Source organism: Semicossyphus pulcher, unplaced genomic scaffold, assembly GCF_022749685.1.
Source record: "Semicossyphus pulcher isolate SPU_LCO1_2020_fin unplaced genomic scaffold, fSemPul1.0.p SCAF_7, whole genome shotgun sequence".
NCBI lineage: Eukaryota > Metazoa > Chordata > Actinopteri > Labriformes > Labridae > Semicossyphus > Semicossyphus pulcher.
The window spans coordinates 29,220,443-29,236,546 of NW_027211748.1; the positions used below are offsets into that span (position 1 = coordinate 29,220,443).

At 43.8% G+C, this 16,104-nt stretch overlaps 1 protein-coding gene across 2 annotated transcripts in view; it reads right to left on the reverse strand.

Moving 5' to 3' along the window:
- Nucleotides 1–13,138: 13,138 nt before the first annotated feature.
- The window catches only part of adcy8 (adenylate cyclase 8 (brain)), a 94,916-nt gene continuing 91,950 nt past the window's right edge, over nucleotides 13,139–16,104 (reverse strand). For both annotated transcript variants that reach the window (XM_069684523.1, XM_069684522.1), the window contains 2 exons: nucleotides 15,460–15,574; nucleotides 13,139–15,021 (listed from right to left, as the gene is read on the reverse strand). In XM_069684523.1, the coding sequence (XP_069540624.1) occupies nucleotides 14,522–15,021; nucleotides 15,460–15,574 (615 nt within the window). In that variant the 3' untranslated portion in view covers nucleotides 13,139–14,521. The remainder of the gene's footprint in view (nucleotides 15,022–15,459; nucleotides 15,575–16,104) is intronic.

Sequence of the window (16,104 nt, forward strand, 5' to 3'; positions counted from 1 at the left end):
TACACTTTTGCCAGGAGACGCCTAATTGACACAGAAAGTTGCCCAACTGCCCCATCTGCTCTAATGTTAAACATTTCTGGAGAATTCCAAATGGAAGCCCTTTTTATTTTGCCGCCCGGCCACATTTGGCAGTAGAGACATAAAATCCGAATGACGGCTTCACCAGACCCTCATGATGCTCAGATTTAATTTTTGTGTTGATAGCATTTACGGTCTTGGCACAGTGACAGAAGTTTGAGAGGCTGTTTTCACCTGAAATATCAGTAAAATCAACTGCCCAGCCAAGGAGTCACACCGCTGTTATGAATTAACCATCACCACGGCAACAGCTGAGTTCAGCAGAAGGTCACTTGAGTTCACTTTCTCAAGCACTATTTTTCAAGGCTGGTCTTCCATTTTAAACTCCTCCATCATCCTCATCACCTCCTCAGTCTTCTCAGTCACTGCCTTAAAAGCGTTCCGCTCCATCTCACCATCTCTCACCTGGAGTTCATTCTCTATGCCAGGCTCCCTGTCAAGCGTCAAGCGTTTGCTCAGAGGGACGCATGCACTGAGTAAGGTATTCTTACTGTTCACCTGGTCTCACAAAAAACTAGCCAACTTCTCCTCTCCTCTTAAAGTCAGCAATGAGTTTATCAGAGGCAGGCATGGCTGATTGTAGGGTGCGTAGAATGGGTGAAGACGATGTGTGTGCGTGTGTGTGTATGCAAAATATATAAAATGAAACAAACACACATACTATTAATGCTGTGTGTGCGCACGTATACACGTGTGTGTCTGTGATCACTAAAGTTAGCAACTGGTACAATTTCAACATATCCCACATCCTTCACACTTATATTCATGTAACAGTCAAGCAGCATTAGCCTCCCTGATTCACAGGCAGTTGGACTCCAGGAGGTGACTGACGACTCTGCAGAGGAGGCCGCCGACCCAGAGGAGTCCCCCCCCAACTGATTTCCAGGAGGAAGTTGTCTCAGTCCCAGTGACTGAAAAGAAGTCACTGTGGAAGAGGTTCAGACACTTCCTGGGGTTGAGGAAACCGCAAAGGTGGAAGAGGAACTCATCCACAACTCCTCACCCTCACCCCGATCCCTCTGACCCCTCTCTAACCCCCATCTAGCCCCACCCCCATCAATCCTCCCCTAACCCCCCACCCTCCCACCCTCCCACCCTCCTTGTGGGTTTCCCCTGGGTTGCTCTGGTTACCCCATAAATATTTTAGAATTTAAAAAATGAAAATGAAAATGAAAATTTGGGTAGTCTAAATTGTCAACATAGAATTTCAGCATAGATGGTTTAATTTGGTTGTTAGTATTAATACAGTCAAATTATTAAATAAACCTGTTGTTAGATGTAACTTGTTAACTCAATATGCTTTATTGTCATACATGAAGTATATTGAATTAATATTTGGTGAAGAATAACATAATGTCATGCAAAGCATTCAAACATGTTTACTGTCTGGTTCCAGCTAGTTTTCAGGGTTTGGGTCCTACTCAGAAATCAAACAGTTTTAGTGGTATTATCTACACATACTTATTCATGTAACATTATACATTAAAATGTGACTTCCTGTGACGTAAAAGCATCTTTGTTTGTTTAAAAGGACAAAAAAAGAAGAAAAGGAACAATTCTAATATTTGCACAGGGTCACATTCAGAGGAAGTAACTAGTTACATTTACACGTAATTAAGTAGTTGGTGTGACTGCTGGAGGCACTCACAGCATACGTTCTACTGCAACAAATCTTTCTTAGTGGGAATGCTGATTCAGCGCTACTCCTTCCACTTTTTTCAACATATTCAAAACATTCAAACATTCAGGAATCGACTGCTATGACTTTTCACATTCATACCATTCAAAAATATAATATAATAATATGTTACAGACAAGAATTAAGAGTTTGACTCAGCTGTCTCTCTCTCTTCTCTGTGGTGCTTGAGATTTTGATCTTGCATTTATTCTGCTTTTGGTTACGTATCTATTTTTTTAAATTCATCAAATAATGAAAAAATAAGCATTAACAGCGGCTTCTTACGTGTTTTTCATTTTTGGATGGAATATTGGCCAAAAGAATGAACAACAGGACGGTTGCAGACGGTGTCCTGTTGTGACTGGATGGTTGAAGAGTATAAATGATGGGAATCGCCGCCTACCTCACCAGATATCAAACTAACTGAACACCTGCGCAGGATTTGGTAGCGACGTGTTTGCACTGTGCACCAGCATCATCAAATAATGCTGGATGCTGAAGAATGAACGTCGCTCATCCTTCAACAGTTCTGCTTTTAATGCGTCTCATTTCTTCATTCTGTTAGGAGCTTGTCCCTGCCTGTTGTCCCTCCTCCTTCTGTTTTTCCCTCAGTCAGCCTTCTAACTAACAAACCTCATTACACACATTATGCTGAGTGCGGACCGACACAGTCCCAGGGACATGGTTTCATGCTGTTTTTTCCTCTCTTTCTTTCCGTCTGTCCTCACTGACCTATTTGAGCACTTTCAGGTACAGCCACGGCCCAGCCAGGCTCCATGATGGGGCTCCGGGGCTTGTTGCCTAGCAACAGGCAGCAAGCCGGCTTGTGTGGTGGTGGTTTTATGTAACAGTGGGTTTGATGGTTGAATGTAGGGCGCTCGGTCTCCGAGGGGAAGAGTAGGGATGTTTGTGTCAGCGACCATAACCCCGAAAGCTTCACCACCCACCGGCTCCATACACGGAGGGGGTGGACAGTAAACAGATAACGAGTGATGGATAGGAAGAGTGATGATGTGTGGTTCCTGGGAATCCTGTAGTTTTGTCTCACAGATTTGGCGGTCTAATGATTTGGGATTTTATTTACTGAAAGTACAGCTTTAAATTTGGAAACTGAGAGGTTAAACTGAAGGTGGCACTAATGCAACATCGAGGATGCCAACTGTCGTAAAAACCTCGAAGAAGAAGAAGCAGAAGAAGAAGGCCCACTCCCAGTCTCCACCCTAAAGCCTAAGCACTGAACACTCACGGGCTTTGATGGCGTCAGGCGTGCAGTGTGTGAGGGTTTGACAACTGCATAAAAATGAGGAATCATGACATCACACATGGCCCGGAAACCAGATCAGCCGACCTGCAGCATGTGTGTGTGTGTGTGTGTGTGTTACAGTGTTTATATATGATCAGATTAGCTTTATTTAACAAATGATCAAAAGTCAGAAAGGCATCAATGTTTAATTAATGCGAATATTTAATTGTTGTCACTTACAGATAAATGTATTTGTGGTTCCCGTCACCGCCCACACTTGCATTGTTTACATTTATTATTATTTTTTGGTCAAACTTTATTGAATACGACTTCAATGTAAGAACATTTGTTCACATTTAGTGGGGGGGCTGGACAATCACGTTTGTATACGTCACCAAGTTTGCTATGAACCCTGGGTAAGTCCCACAGGAAAGTCTGCCTCAAAGTCTGTGAGTCCGAGAGTGTGGAGATTAGGAATGGGCCGAAGAAGCAGAAGAAGAAGAGGTAAATCAAATGCAAACGTGCAACAGGGAATTTTAAAGCCACGACGTTGCTTTTAAGTCAAGTCCAGTTGAAACGTTGCTGGTGTAGGTGGAGAAGGCTGGCGGCATGTAGCAGTTAGCATAGGCCCTGGGATAGCTGGTTAGCTCAGAGAGTTGACACACAACAGATTGATGATTCCAACTCGGCGCTTTAACATGGACCAAACACTGCCAGGTCTCAACTGCGTTACTTTCGCTTATACATGAGCAGTAGAAGCAGACACACAATCTGCCCCGACTCGTTACTGATGAGGCTCCACTCGGTCGGAGCTTGTGACGTGGGCTCTCTGAGTGTGACATCCGTCACTGGCACAAAACCAAAACAAAAGGAGGCTCCATCTTGTGGCGCAATTTGGAACTGCAGTAATACTACATTCACTGGACTTTGACTGTTACAAGGCATGTCAGATGCAAGCAAGTAGCGGCTACATGAGTACACACCACTCGACAGTGATACTGGATGCATGATGGAGGCAGAGACAGCAACGGCGTCGACACCAGAGACACCAGTGAAAGGTGGCAGTGGTGACGACGACGGACTGGTCGACAAAGTACAGTAAAGATCAGAAACTTAAAGACTTTAAGAGTCATATTAGAGACTTTCACAAGTCTGGTGTGACATCTGTCCTTTACTCAGGTATGGCTCTCAGGTTCTTGATCCTCCTCTGGCTTTTGCTTTATCAAGGTTGTGTACTCGAGGTCGTTTTTGTTCACATTGATGAGTTGTGTTATTATCTGTAACGGTGTGTTTTTGTCTAACATTAAGCATGCCTTGTGTGTGTGTGTGTGTGTGTGTGTGTCTGTGTGTGTGTTCCTCCCTCCTTCCTCCGCCTGTGTGCCCAGATGGCGGTCGACTCTTTTCGGTCAACTGAGGAGCATCACTGGCGGGAAAGAGGCGGTTGCCATGGCAAAAGTGACGTCTGCTGCATATTTAGCCAGCTTCAGAAACTCTTAGTTTGATTATTTTTCATCTGTTTTAATCAAAAGAACAAGAAGCAGCTTTCTAAACGGTCATGTTCATGTGCTAAGATATTAGTTCCATATATTAGTTTAGATATTTTAACACTTTATTTTTATGTATTGATGAACTAGATTCAACAGGATTCAACGTGGGAACACAATCATCCTGCCTTTATCTTCCACACAGATCAATCAGGAGGTGAAGTGACAGCTTTCTAACTTTAAGCAAAAATCCTGTTCATTATTATTTCCTGTTGACTTTACAGTGGAGCGTCAGTGTGTGCAGATTCTTATTAGCTGTGAATAAACGCTCGTCTCTGGACTCTGTTTCAACTTTGCTTCTTCACTAGACGCCGACAAAAGGCTCTGCAGCTCTGAGGTAATAATCTGAGCTCAGCTGTGACGCCGTGGGCTCTCTGCTGCGTTTGTGTGTGTCCATGAGGAGAAAACACGTACACACATTACAGAAAAAGAGTACACGTCTTTAAGCCATGGAAGCAACTCACTGAGGCTCTTACTACCAACAAGTCCCCAGCCCGTACGACACACAGGTAGATGTTCCCTCTCTCAGGCTGGCGACATGTCCTCATAAACACACGCTGGTATCGGAAAATCACGTGGAAGACTTCAATGTGAATCTGTTGATTTGTCTCATGTAGATTTAGGCGCAAAAATCAGTTGGTAGAGTTTTTAAAAAGATCACGGTTTTAGATAAAATAAGAAGTGATGTTGTAATCCATCATTTCCTCTAAGGTAAGACTCTCACACCTGAACCTGCGTATCAGCACCATACCAAGTACCAGTAAAAAAGACGTATTATTTAAAGGCTTTTTGCTTGTACTTCTAACCTGTATAGCAACACTAGTGCTTCCCCTAAAACTGAAGACTTGTATTCCTTACATAATGCTGTTTTTCCAGCTTCCAGCTGTAATCTTTTTGTAATCTTGTTGGCTGTTTTTCTAATTTGCAGCTTAACTGCTAGATGCCAGAAATCTTTCACACTGTCACTTCAAACTGTAGACGACTACTTCTCTCTAATGGCCAGCAGGGGGTGACTCCACCGGCTGCAAAAAGAAGTGAGATGGTGCAGAATGCTCAGAGAAAATATGGCTACTTTATTCGATTTATTCCCTTCTTTCCTGATGAGTTTATGGTCTCGTTCTCGTGCAAAGTCTTCATCAATACAGCATGATGTGCATGTGGTGGATTTTGGTCCCATTTAGAGTCAAATAGAGGATAAAGCAGGGCATATTTCACCGCATGGCAACCTGAGATTGACAAGTTGCAAGTTTCCATAGCAACTTATCGACCAGGACAGAGACTTGGCAATGCATATCCACCCTGTTGTCCATATATGGTCGCTTCTGGCTCCAAAACAAAGGCGACAAAGGCAAATATCACAAACTGGAGGCTTCACTGTGAAACAGGATTTCTGAGGGTAGTAAATAAAATCCATGCAAATTGTGTAAATTATAATAAAAGTTTATAAGTCAGCAAGTGAAATATATTAACCTCATTTTCACAGTAACAAGCCAACATAACATAATAAACTCTACCCATAAATATATATATTCATATGTATTCTACAGTCACCTCTTATTTGCAGACATAACATAAAAAGTCTGACACAACAAAGACGGCGATGATCGATGAGTATAAGCTGTTATATTTCAAACAGCCGACCAAGAGACAAATAAATTTGGCAGTGTTGTGTTTGTGGTCAGTCGGGTCAGAGACCTCTGGGAAAAGACACACGGGGACCTCTGCTTTAACTTGACCTCTGACCCCCTGAGGTCAAAGCTGCCTGGATAATGAAATCCATTAGGCCCTGTCCGGTTGTTGTTGTCTTCTGCTCGTCTGTGTCGGCTCTGCTCTGTCATTATTCACTGAATGTCGAGTGTGTTCTTCCAACATATTAGAAAACGATGCAGCGTGACTGACGCCATGTTAATGAAACATTATGCTCGGGGGTGTTTATAGGACGTGCAGCAGAATCACACTCGAGCATATTTCTGGACTTTCAGATTGCTACATTAACTTCTTCCTGTTGATCCATATATCCATTTTTTCTGCTTATCCAAGGTCCAGTCCTGGTGGTACCAAGAGATCCCCTCGCTCAGCTTCTCCTGGAGGATCCTGAGGCGTCCCCAGGCTGGCTGAGATATAAAAACCCTCCAGCAAGTTCTCGGCCTTTCCCGGAGTCTGCTACCAGTTTGACTACCCCTTATTTTACCCTCCCTCATGAACAAGATCTTGGCTGTTATAACTCGTGTATCACTCCCGATCCAGAGGGAACGATCCCTGTTTTGCAGAAGAGAAGCACGGGCGCTGATTCTCGACCCGGCTGCTTCTATCTCAGCCACGAGCTTCTCTTTGAGTATGTTAGAAAAGCAAATAATTGTTTATTAAAAATATTCTGTCTGCCCTTTCATCTCATAATTCTAATCTAAAATATAACAGTTCTGGTTTGCATGATCCTTTTTTCTGAGCTCTAATCTGTGAGTCCACTTATTTGAATGCACATTTGCAGAAAACTTTCTGCCTGGTTGATGTTAAAAACTTTTCTACCACTACTTCCTCTCACATCTGGCTTCCCCTCCCTTTAAAGACCAAACCTTTCAGAATAAAAGCCTTGCGTAGATCCAGACGGAAGCACCTGCTGCACCACACCCACCATCCCTCCCACCACAGGGTCAACCAAACCGGACTCGTGTCGTTCCTCACAGTCTAACGGGATGTGTAATTGCTGCCAGGACTTTTCCCTCTGCAAACGATTTTTCGAGTGTAGGAAGTTGAACGTTCACGCACCACATGAAGCTCTCAGAGAGGTGGTCGGGGCTGAAGGTGGGTGTAAAAAAGATCAGACTGAAGTTCACATCCGGAGTTCCACGTGTGTTTAGATTTAGGCAACAGAAGTACTTTGGTTTAGGTGGAGATCAAGGTTTGGCTGGATGTTAGAAGTTATAAGAGCACACACTACAAACTGTCCCATGCTTCAAGTCACTCTTAACCAAAACCGTGCTCTTTTAGAGCTGTCGGCCGGCCTCTTGGAGTGGATTCATTAATAACTAATAAATAAAGTGTCCACTTAATTTGATTTAAAGGTGATTTCAAGGAGACGTCTTCACAGAACCACGTGTCCGATGTTTAAGGTTGATGTCGTCCTTGTGTTGTTCTGTGTGCTCCTGCTGTAAAACAAATGTCCCCTTGTGGGACAGTAAAGATAATCTGTAATGTGGGGATGTAAAAACTGTGTTTGATTAACACCTCTGACTCTTTTATCAAAGGTGAAAGGTTATAATCCTTACAAAGTTCTCTGTCTAAATCCATGTATTGCTTCAGTCAATGGCTGTAAAATAGATTGTAATGGCTGCAACGTAACCCTTGGGGGCGCTGACAGGCTCAGATTGTTATTCTAAGTGTATGACAACTTTACAGAAAGGATCCCTACAGAGATAGACCTTTTTGTTACAGAGTAAGATGATTGTTTTAACCACAAACAGACGTTACATCGCTCTCTTAAAAGCCAAAAGTCATTTTACCTCACTGAACACAGGATGACCACCGCTGCCTCAATCATACCCCTTTCCCACCAAAAGTAACGCGCTGACGCAGGTTTTTCAGACCCGGGAGGACCCGCTTATAGATGCAGATTGTCTCTGTTCCCATTGCCAGTGGAGTATCCTGCTTTCAGTCTCTTTTCTGCTGTGTCACCGTCTGACGTCACAAACGCACCGGAGACAGGGTTAGTAACCAGTGAAGATGTTACGGTGGTTAGGTCTTTATTGTATCTATCACTCATTCAGTCTGTTTATCAAACTTGGCGGCGACAAATTAGGAACGATGTTCGAGCACTGCTCGGACGGAGACGGGCAGAATCTGTAGCTGAGATGACGAGGAGTCGCAGAAGTTACCGACGGAGCATAGCATCGTGCCGAAAAGGGGGCGGAGATTGCACAAGATTTTAATCTAGTCACACAAAAACACAAAGAAACTATCTGATCAAGCTAACTGAAGACAGACAACTCCTGTGGTTCTGTGAGGTAAAATTACTGCTTTTGCTAATGGAGTCTGGTGGCTTTGAAGAGAGCGATGTAATGTCTGTTTGGAGTTCTTACCTCTGTAGGGATCCTTTCTGTGATGTTAGGAACTTTGCTGGTCTACTGATGCCTCCGTGTGTGTGTTAAAAAGGATTGTGATGGATCTGAATTTAAACCGTTTAACAGTTTAAATTTAAAACTAAAGAGTCTCAGAGCTCCGCTAGGCTTTTTAATTTGTTAGGTATAAACTGTAGCAAGACAGGGGGATGTTTGCCTCTCAGGGAAATGCACGGACATCTCCCCCTTCAGTACAGGAGTGTGAAAACACACTGACGGTGATACGAGTCATTTTCAGGTCTGGTGTTTTCGGGACTACAACATGAGAGTCTAAGCTTGTTGCTTTTACAATTTACTCATTGGAAAACATAAACATTACGGAACATTACAGTGATAAATGATTACTGGATGAGCTCTCCGACTGTGGTGCAGCTTTGTGAAACACAGAGATGATGGTGGTTTAAACCTTTTCTTCAGGGTGAGACGCTGTGGCCGATTTAAAGCTCTTGTTTTGGTTCAATCCATCGATTTAACCTTAAAACTTCAACGGCTCACACACACACACACACACACACACACACACATGCACTCACAGTCAGAACACGCTGCATCGCCAACATGCCAATAGTCACCATGGCAACTCCATTCTCCACATCTCTGCCTCTCCCGTTCATTTCCTCCTCCTCCTCTTCCTCCGTCACGTCTAACAGAAAATCCATATAAGGGAGGGAAACGAGAGAAAAACACAATCAATTTCTGCTGGACGCGCCGTGTTTGTGTGTGTCTCTGTTGTTGTGACCGGACGCTTCGAGTCGTTCACTTTGACGTATTCATCGCTTTCTATTCAAGGACAATTACTTAAGACAGATAGGAAAAGTGGGAGGGTATTTAAGGCTGCATTCTGCACATTTTTAACACATTAGAATGAAAGTAAATTAATGCTAATAACGTAGATGTTCTGTGTCCGTATGAAACTGTGGGCGTGTTGTATTTCATGTGGGCGTGGTCAGCGGTGAGGTCGACCAAAAAGACTGAAAGACGGCAGAAAAGAAATGTGACGATGAAATCACGTCCGACGTGAATGAATATTTGCTACATTTGATTTTAGACGTTAAAATATTTATGATTTTAGCAAACAACTTATTTGTTCTCGTAAATCAAAGTTACCATCGAGGTTCATTCATCATCATTATATCCGCTGACATGCTCATGTCATTTCTCCATTATCTGATCTCACTGCAACAGAATGCACACATAAAACAGGTTCAGCTTTTGAGCTCTATTTATTTATCTGCACTGCCTATAAACAGGTGTTTCACCTGTTTGATAAATACAAGTTTGCACTATGAAAAAGTTATTACTGTTGCGATGACATTTGTCCTCACCAGGCATCCTTCCAATCATCTCCTCACAGAAGAACTTGGTCCTGTGTCGCTTCTGTCATCAAACTTGTACAGCTGATGTTTCCAGTTAACGTCCTCCTGTTCCATGTAACCATCATGAAGAGGTCAGAGGTCACAGCACCGTGACAGCAGATTAAACAGGACAGAAGATCAATGCCATTTGTCTGCTGTGATGGCTGACCTCCTCCTCAGTGTCTGACTGATCATACGCTGACATCTAGTGGACATTTACACACACTACAAGAGGTTTTGTGTTGGGTTACATTAAGGTAATCAACACAATGTCTGGACATTACCAGCATAGTTTCCTGTCTTTCCTTTCAGCATCATTGCACAGATCAGGTCCAGATAGGATCTGAACCCAACTCTCTGTATTCAAAGTGTCTGACAACATCACAGACAGGATCCCTACAGAGGTAAGATCTTTTTTTAACTACAAACATGCATTACATCGCTGTCTCAAAGCCACCAGACTCCATTGACAAAAACAGTGATTTAACCTCGCATAAATAAGGAGTTGTCTGTCTTCAGTTAGCTTCATCAGATAGTGTGTTTGTGTTTTTGTGTGACTTTGGTGCTTAAATTATTTTACTTCATCCAGCACGAGATTTGTGGACACCAATTTAAACAAACTAACGAACTGATTGAGGCAGAGGTAGACAAGCAACTCTGTGAGGTAAAATGATGTTTTTATGATAGGGGTCTGGTGGCTTTGAAGAGAGCGATGTGAAATCATCTTCCTCTGTAACAAAAAGGTCTATCTCTGTCGGGATCCTTTCTGTAATGTTGACACACACTTAGAATAATAATCTGAGCCTGTCAGTGGAAACAACAAGAACTTTTAGTGGACGACCTTTGAACTCTGGCCCAGATTTATGCCAAACCCCAAACTTTAGGTATTAAATCAGTAGTAAATGTGCAGTTTTTCCTGCCCTTTTCTTGAAGGAGTGCAATATACTTGTGAGAACATTAAAGCGTCCTCCGTGCGGCTGAACAGAACAGATGATCAGGTCTGACACTGATAATCAACCATCAGCTCAGTCAGTCAGAGTCCAGATGGTTTGGGACCATCCAGCAGGTGTCTGGTTTCATTCCCAGCTCCTCCTCCTCACGCCCACCTGACGATGTGATTCATCAAGAAGAAGACAGCTCTTCTTCTGGTGTGGAGACGAAGCTCGCACAGCTCTCAGGTTCATCTTCGTCAAGGTGGAAATGCACCGCAGGAAGCTCAGCAGCCCTACAAGAAGTCCTCTGTTTATCATTTTGTCTTTATTTTAAATACGGTTCTTCATATGTGATGTAATAAAAGAGGGACGCACTAAAAATATGTTTGATTCCTTCATGTGGCTTTTAAATCGAGGGAAAGACCTGACAAAAGAACAAACTGTCACAGAAATTAAAGTGTAAGTGGATCTTTGTGCGTCATGTCTTTGCAGCACCTGATATTCAAGCTCAATGGAACCATGAGCCAGTATGTCAAACCAGTCAGGCACGTCGTAGCTTGTCTTTTGCAAACATACTGAAATTTCAAAACATATCCAGTTTTCTTCTAAATGCCAAGAACCAATGATGCAGTAGTTGTGATGTAGTAATGATAGTTTGTCCAGCAGCATGCAGAGCCTCCATAGTGAACAGTCGTCCGCAGCACATGGAGCAGAGCAGAACCGGGTCTAAATGCACTACATCGAGCTTTACCCTCAGAGTCTCAAAATGTCCTTATTTGTCAGGCTAAATAATGCACTGCCACGATACCTGTGTTCCTCCCTCACCTGTGTCATTCCTGTTTGTGTCTGAGTGCACTTTCTTTTTTTGTTTATATGAGTCTTATACACAACTGTACCCAGTTTGCACCATAAATCAGACTCACATACATTCCTAAAATTCTGCTGCTGACAGTGAACTCACCGATTAGCTTTCATCAGGATTTCATCAAGGTGCGTCTTTCTAAATATCAATGGGCCTCATGCAGCAACGGTCTCTTACATTTTCTGTTAAGAGAAGTAAGTTAAGTTAAGTTAGAAGAGTTCTTAAAATTAGAGTTGCATGGTTGATTTTTTCTAATTAGCATAGATAACGCCGCTTAAACACTATTAAAGGGCAGGCTGCATGTTGTGCTGTGTGCAAATCAGACACAAGGAGAAGAAGAAATGCCTCCGAAAAAAGGTAGTGAGAAGAAGAAGAAGAAGGACAGCAGCAGCGAAATCTAAGTTCTGTTAAATAAAGTAATCGTGATCTTCCAGAGCGTGAGCAGAGGCGTTACAGGTTCATCACAAATGCAGCAATGGCAAAAGATCTGTGATGCCGTGTCAGCCGAGGGACGCGCGATGTGAAGGTGGAAGCAGCATAATCCAATCATTATAATTCCCCTAAAAACACATAATAATCTAAATTTGATTCAATGATGCCTTTTTATGCTTCCCAGTTTTAAAACATTGGACAAACAATTTGTGGACTGTGAAAGTTGTGTATCTTGGTCAGAGTGCTCTCCACCATCGTAAAATGTTCTCTTCCCTCAGAGACGAGCAGAAATGAGAAAACATTGGTGAATCTCGGAAATCAGTGGGTCCGAACAAAACCAGAAAAATAATCGTGGATAAGATCAGCAATAAGAGAAAAGGTGTTCGTATATCGCTCCTTGCATGAGGCCCAATGTGTCATATTTTATTCCACTTAGGGCTGCTCCAGTCTTATCAGGTATCAGCGGTTCGTTCCTTGGCTCCTCCTGTCCTACGGCGTGTGAGTGATTAGCTGATTAGTGGCCCACTAAATAGGTGTATGGATGTGTGTGTGAAAGGGTGAATGTGACATGTAATGTAAAAGCACCTGGTGGTGAAAGGTGAGAAAGGTTCTGAAGTCCATTTTCCATAAATTGCGGTTAATTGCAATACAGCAATGAAGGGTATATGATGCAAGTGTTTTGGGGTAATTGTAGGAACCCTATCGTGGTGTAAAGAACCCATCGCCATCTGCTAAAGAGTTATGTAAAGGTTTATTCTTCATGCAAACAGAGCTGTGAGATCTGCATTTGTATTTATGCAATCAGAGCAAAGCAATACAACTCTATTTTCTCACACTCCCAATTTCCCCCTTTCTTTGTCGACAAATGAGACCAAATAAAAAGCAACCAGACACACGGCTTATATAAAAAATTAGACCCCTTTTATTGTGTTCTCATATATAAAAGAAATACAAAAAAGAAACATCGACACCGGGCGAGGTCAGAGCGGGACAGGGTCTCTGGGTTTGGGCGGGGGGATGGGACGGGAGGGCGACATAAAAATGGGAAGTGGAAATGACGAGAGGAACGTCAGACAGTCCGGGGGGCGTCGGTCAAAAGAGACATCGAACATGTGAGGGCGGGTGAAAACAGAACGCAACCGTCCCGTCAAGGCCCTCCCTGCTTACCCCACCTCCTCTTCATCCTCCTCCTCCTTCAGACACAACGCGGAGTTTCAGTTCTACAAACATTCATCAAGAGCAGAGCTGCTTCAGGAGGCAGAAAGAATCTCATTGGTTGAGTTAAACCTGAGTGGGAGGAGCCAGAGAAACGTTTTTATCGACTAACTAAAGGAGAAACAAAGTAACTTTGGTCTAAGTGACTTCCTCAGGCTTGTTTACTAGATTACCTGGAAAGCTCAGGTAAGCTAACATGCTAGTTAATCTTATGAGGCTTATACTACGGAGCAAGTTCTCCACGTCGCTGCTTAGCAACTGATAAATCAACCCAGGGTTTCTATGAGTGTTTATATTATAAGGGGCGGAGTCTGCAGTGTTTGACCAATCACACATAGGGACAAGTCTGCCGTCAGCTGATCGACATCAGCTCCCAAAGCTCCTGAATCAAGAGACCTGATTGGTCAGTGGTGGTGTTTAGTACAAGTTTATCTCGAACACAACCTGCTCCGGAGCAGGTAAGGTGTTCAGCATTAGTTACCATGGCGATCTCTATCTTATTGAGACTATCTCTCTAGCTTCCCGGACATATGGAATATGTAACGGAGTGGAGGGATAGTCTCTCCAGCTAAACTCAACCACCAGCTGATCCACGATGAGTTCTTAAAGGAGCCCTGTTGAGTTCTCTTGTAAACAAACAACAAAGTTTCTGTTTACATTCAGTGTTTCTCACTAACAAACTTGTTGTATTTGCTTCCTCACAGAACGTTTGGAAAGCTGAAGGCGACCATTTTCCCCTGATTCACGCTCGGGGTGGGAAGCTAGAGGGCTTTAATAATGTCGTTCTGCTTCTTGACTCACAGGTGAAAAGAGAATGGGTCGTCGGTTCATATTTCATGGTAAAAACAACATACTTGATACTTATCAAATGCTACAGTGCTAAATTTGTAATGACCCCTGAAGAAGACCTTCCCCCTGCTGCTCTGCTGCGTCCTAACGGTACTAAACCATTCACTGTTCTTTAGCTGCACCCAGTTAGGTTTAACTCAACCACTGGGGGAATTGTTGCCTGTAGAGCAGCTCTGCGTTTGAGAAATCTGTGTGGAGCTAAAACTCCAGTCTGCTCTTCAGGAGAGCTCAGTCTTATCAGCTGCTTCGGTGTGATGCCCCCCTCCCCCCTCGGAGCCACCGTGCGCTAACAACGTCCTCCGGTTGTAGTGGTGGTGGCCCTTCATGATGCCCGAGTTGTTGTTCTCGTTGAGGATCTGCTTTTGCTTCTGCCTGTTGAGCGACTGCACCAGGCCGAGCACCACGGCGGCCAGCGAGTACTGGCGGGTGATTTTGCGCGGCTGCAGGATGAGCGGGTTGGGCTGCACGCGGCCATGCAGGAAGTGTGTTCGGATCTTGCCCTCCTGCTCGCTGATGCCCTTCACGTAGATCTCCCCGCGGTACTCGAAGGCGAAGCCGCGCTCCTTCAGGATCAGGTAGGTCTCCTCGGGAACCTGGATCTTGCCGCTGACCCCCGTGCTGTCCATCCGGCTGGCCAGGTTCACCGTCTTCCCCCAGATGTCGTACTGAGGCTTCTTTGCGCCGATCACACCTGCCACCACCGAGCCGTGGGCCATTCCTGCCAGACACACAGGGAATCAGATGTTAGAACTGCAGACTAGAGAGTCTCAGCGAGTGAGCCAGTCTATCTGACGGTTCTCTTATAGCCGCAATGAAATCAACTGCTTCCTTCTTCGCTGCTCCAGAACAGAAACCTACACAATAAAGTGCTCTGTGCTGCCGTGATGTATGAGGGCTGTTTTAGAGCAGCAAAGAAGAACTGACCTCCTGTCATTGTCTCCTGATGATAGCAAACAACAACACTTGCAGCGTTCGTCAGCTATACTCACTGAAGATGTAGCACTTAAGGCTACCACTCCAAGTTTTTCAGGATTTTTATTGACTTTAAATAGTTTGTGTCCCTTATAAAAAACAGCAGGGCAAGTTTTAGAAGAAGTATAAACAGAAGATGTGAAAAACAAGAATAACACAAGGGAGAGGTAACGAAAGATCTCACCGATCCTCAGCTCGAAGTTGTTGAACGAGTGCTTGTTGATCTCCTGGATGCTCTCGTTGAGGGCGATGGCGAAGTCGGCCAACGCACACAGGTGACCCCATTTATCTTCACATTGCTGTGGGAGGAGGAGAAGAGTCTGAGTCAGCTGAACGTCAGGACCAGCAGGACGGCAGCGGGTCAGACATGAAACTGCTCATTTGTCACTGGAGAGATGAAGCGTGTCGATGCGTCAGAGCACCTTCAGGACTGATGTCGCTGCGGTGGATGACGTATGATTTTAACATCTTCAGGTACACAATGGGACATTTACAGGTGTATTTATCTTCCTTCTACTTGTGTTGAGTCTTTTCCAGTAGTTTTCATAATGTAGTGTGGTCACCTCTGCTGTGACAGCTGGATTCCAGCATCCAGTGGAGGTTCACGTCGACACCAGAGCTGCAACAAGTGTGTGCAGAGTGTGAACCTTTGTTTGCATCTGTGATGAGATGTGTCCTGATTTAAATTGCTCTTGTTCTTGTACAGCTGCTTTGAGACAAAACAAGATGATGACACACTGAAGAAGTCACTTTCTGAAGTCCAGGTTAACTTTAATTTCCTTTTTTTGGGGAATTTGGAGATTAACCTCCAGGTTTATTAAAGAGAAAA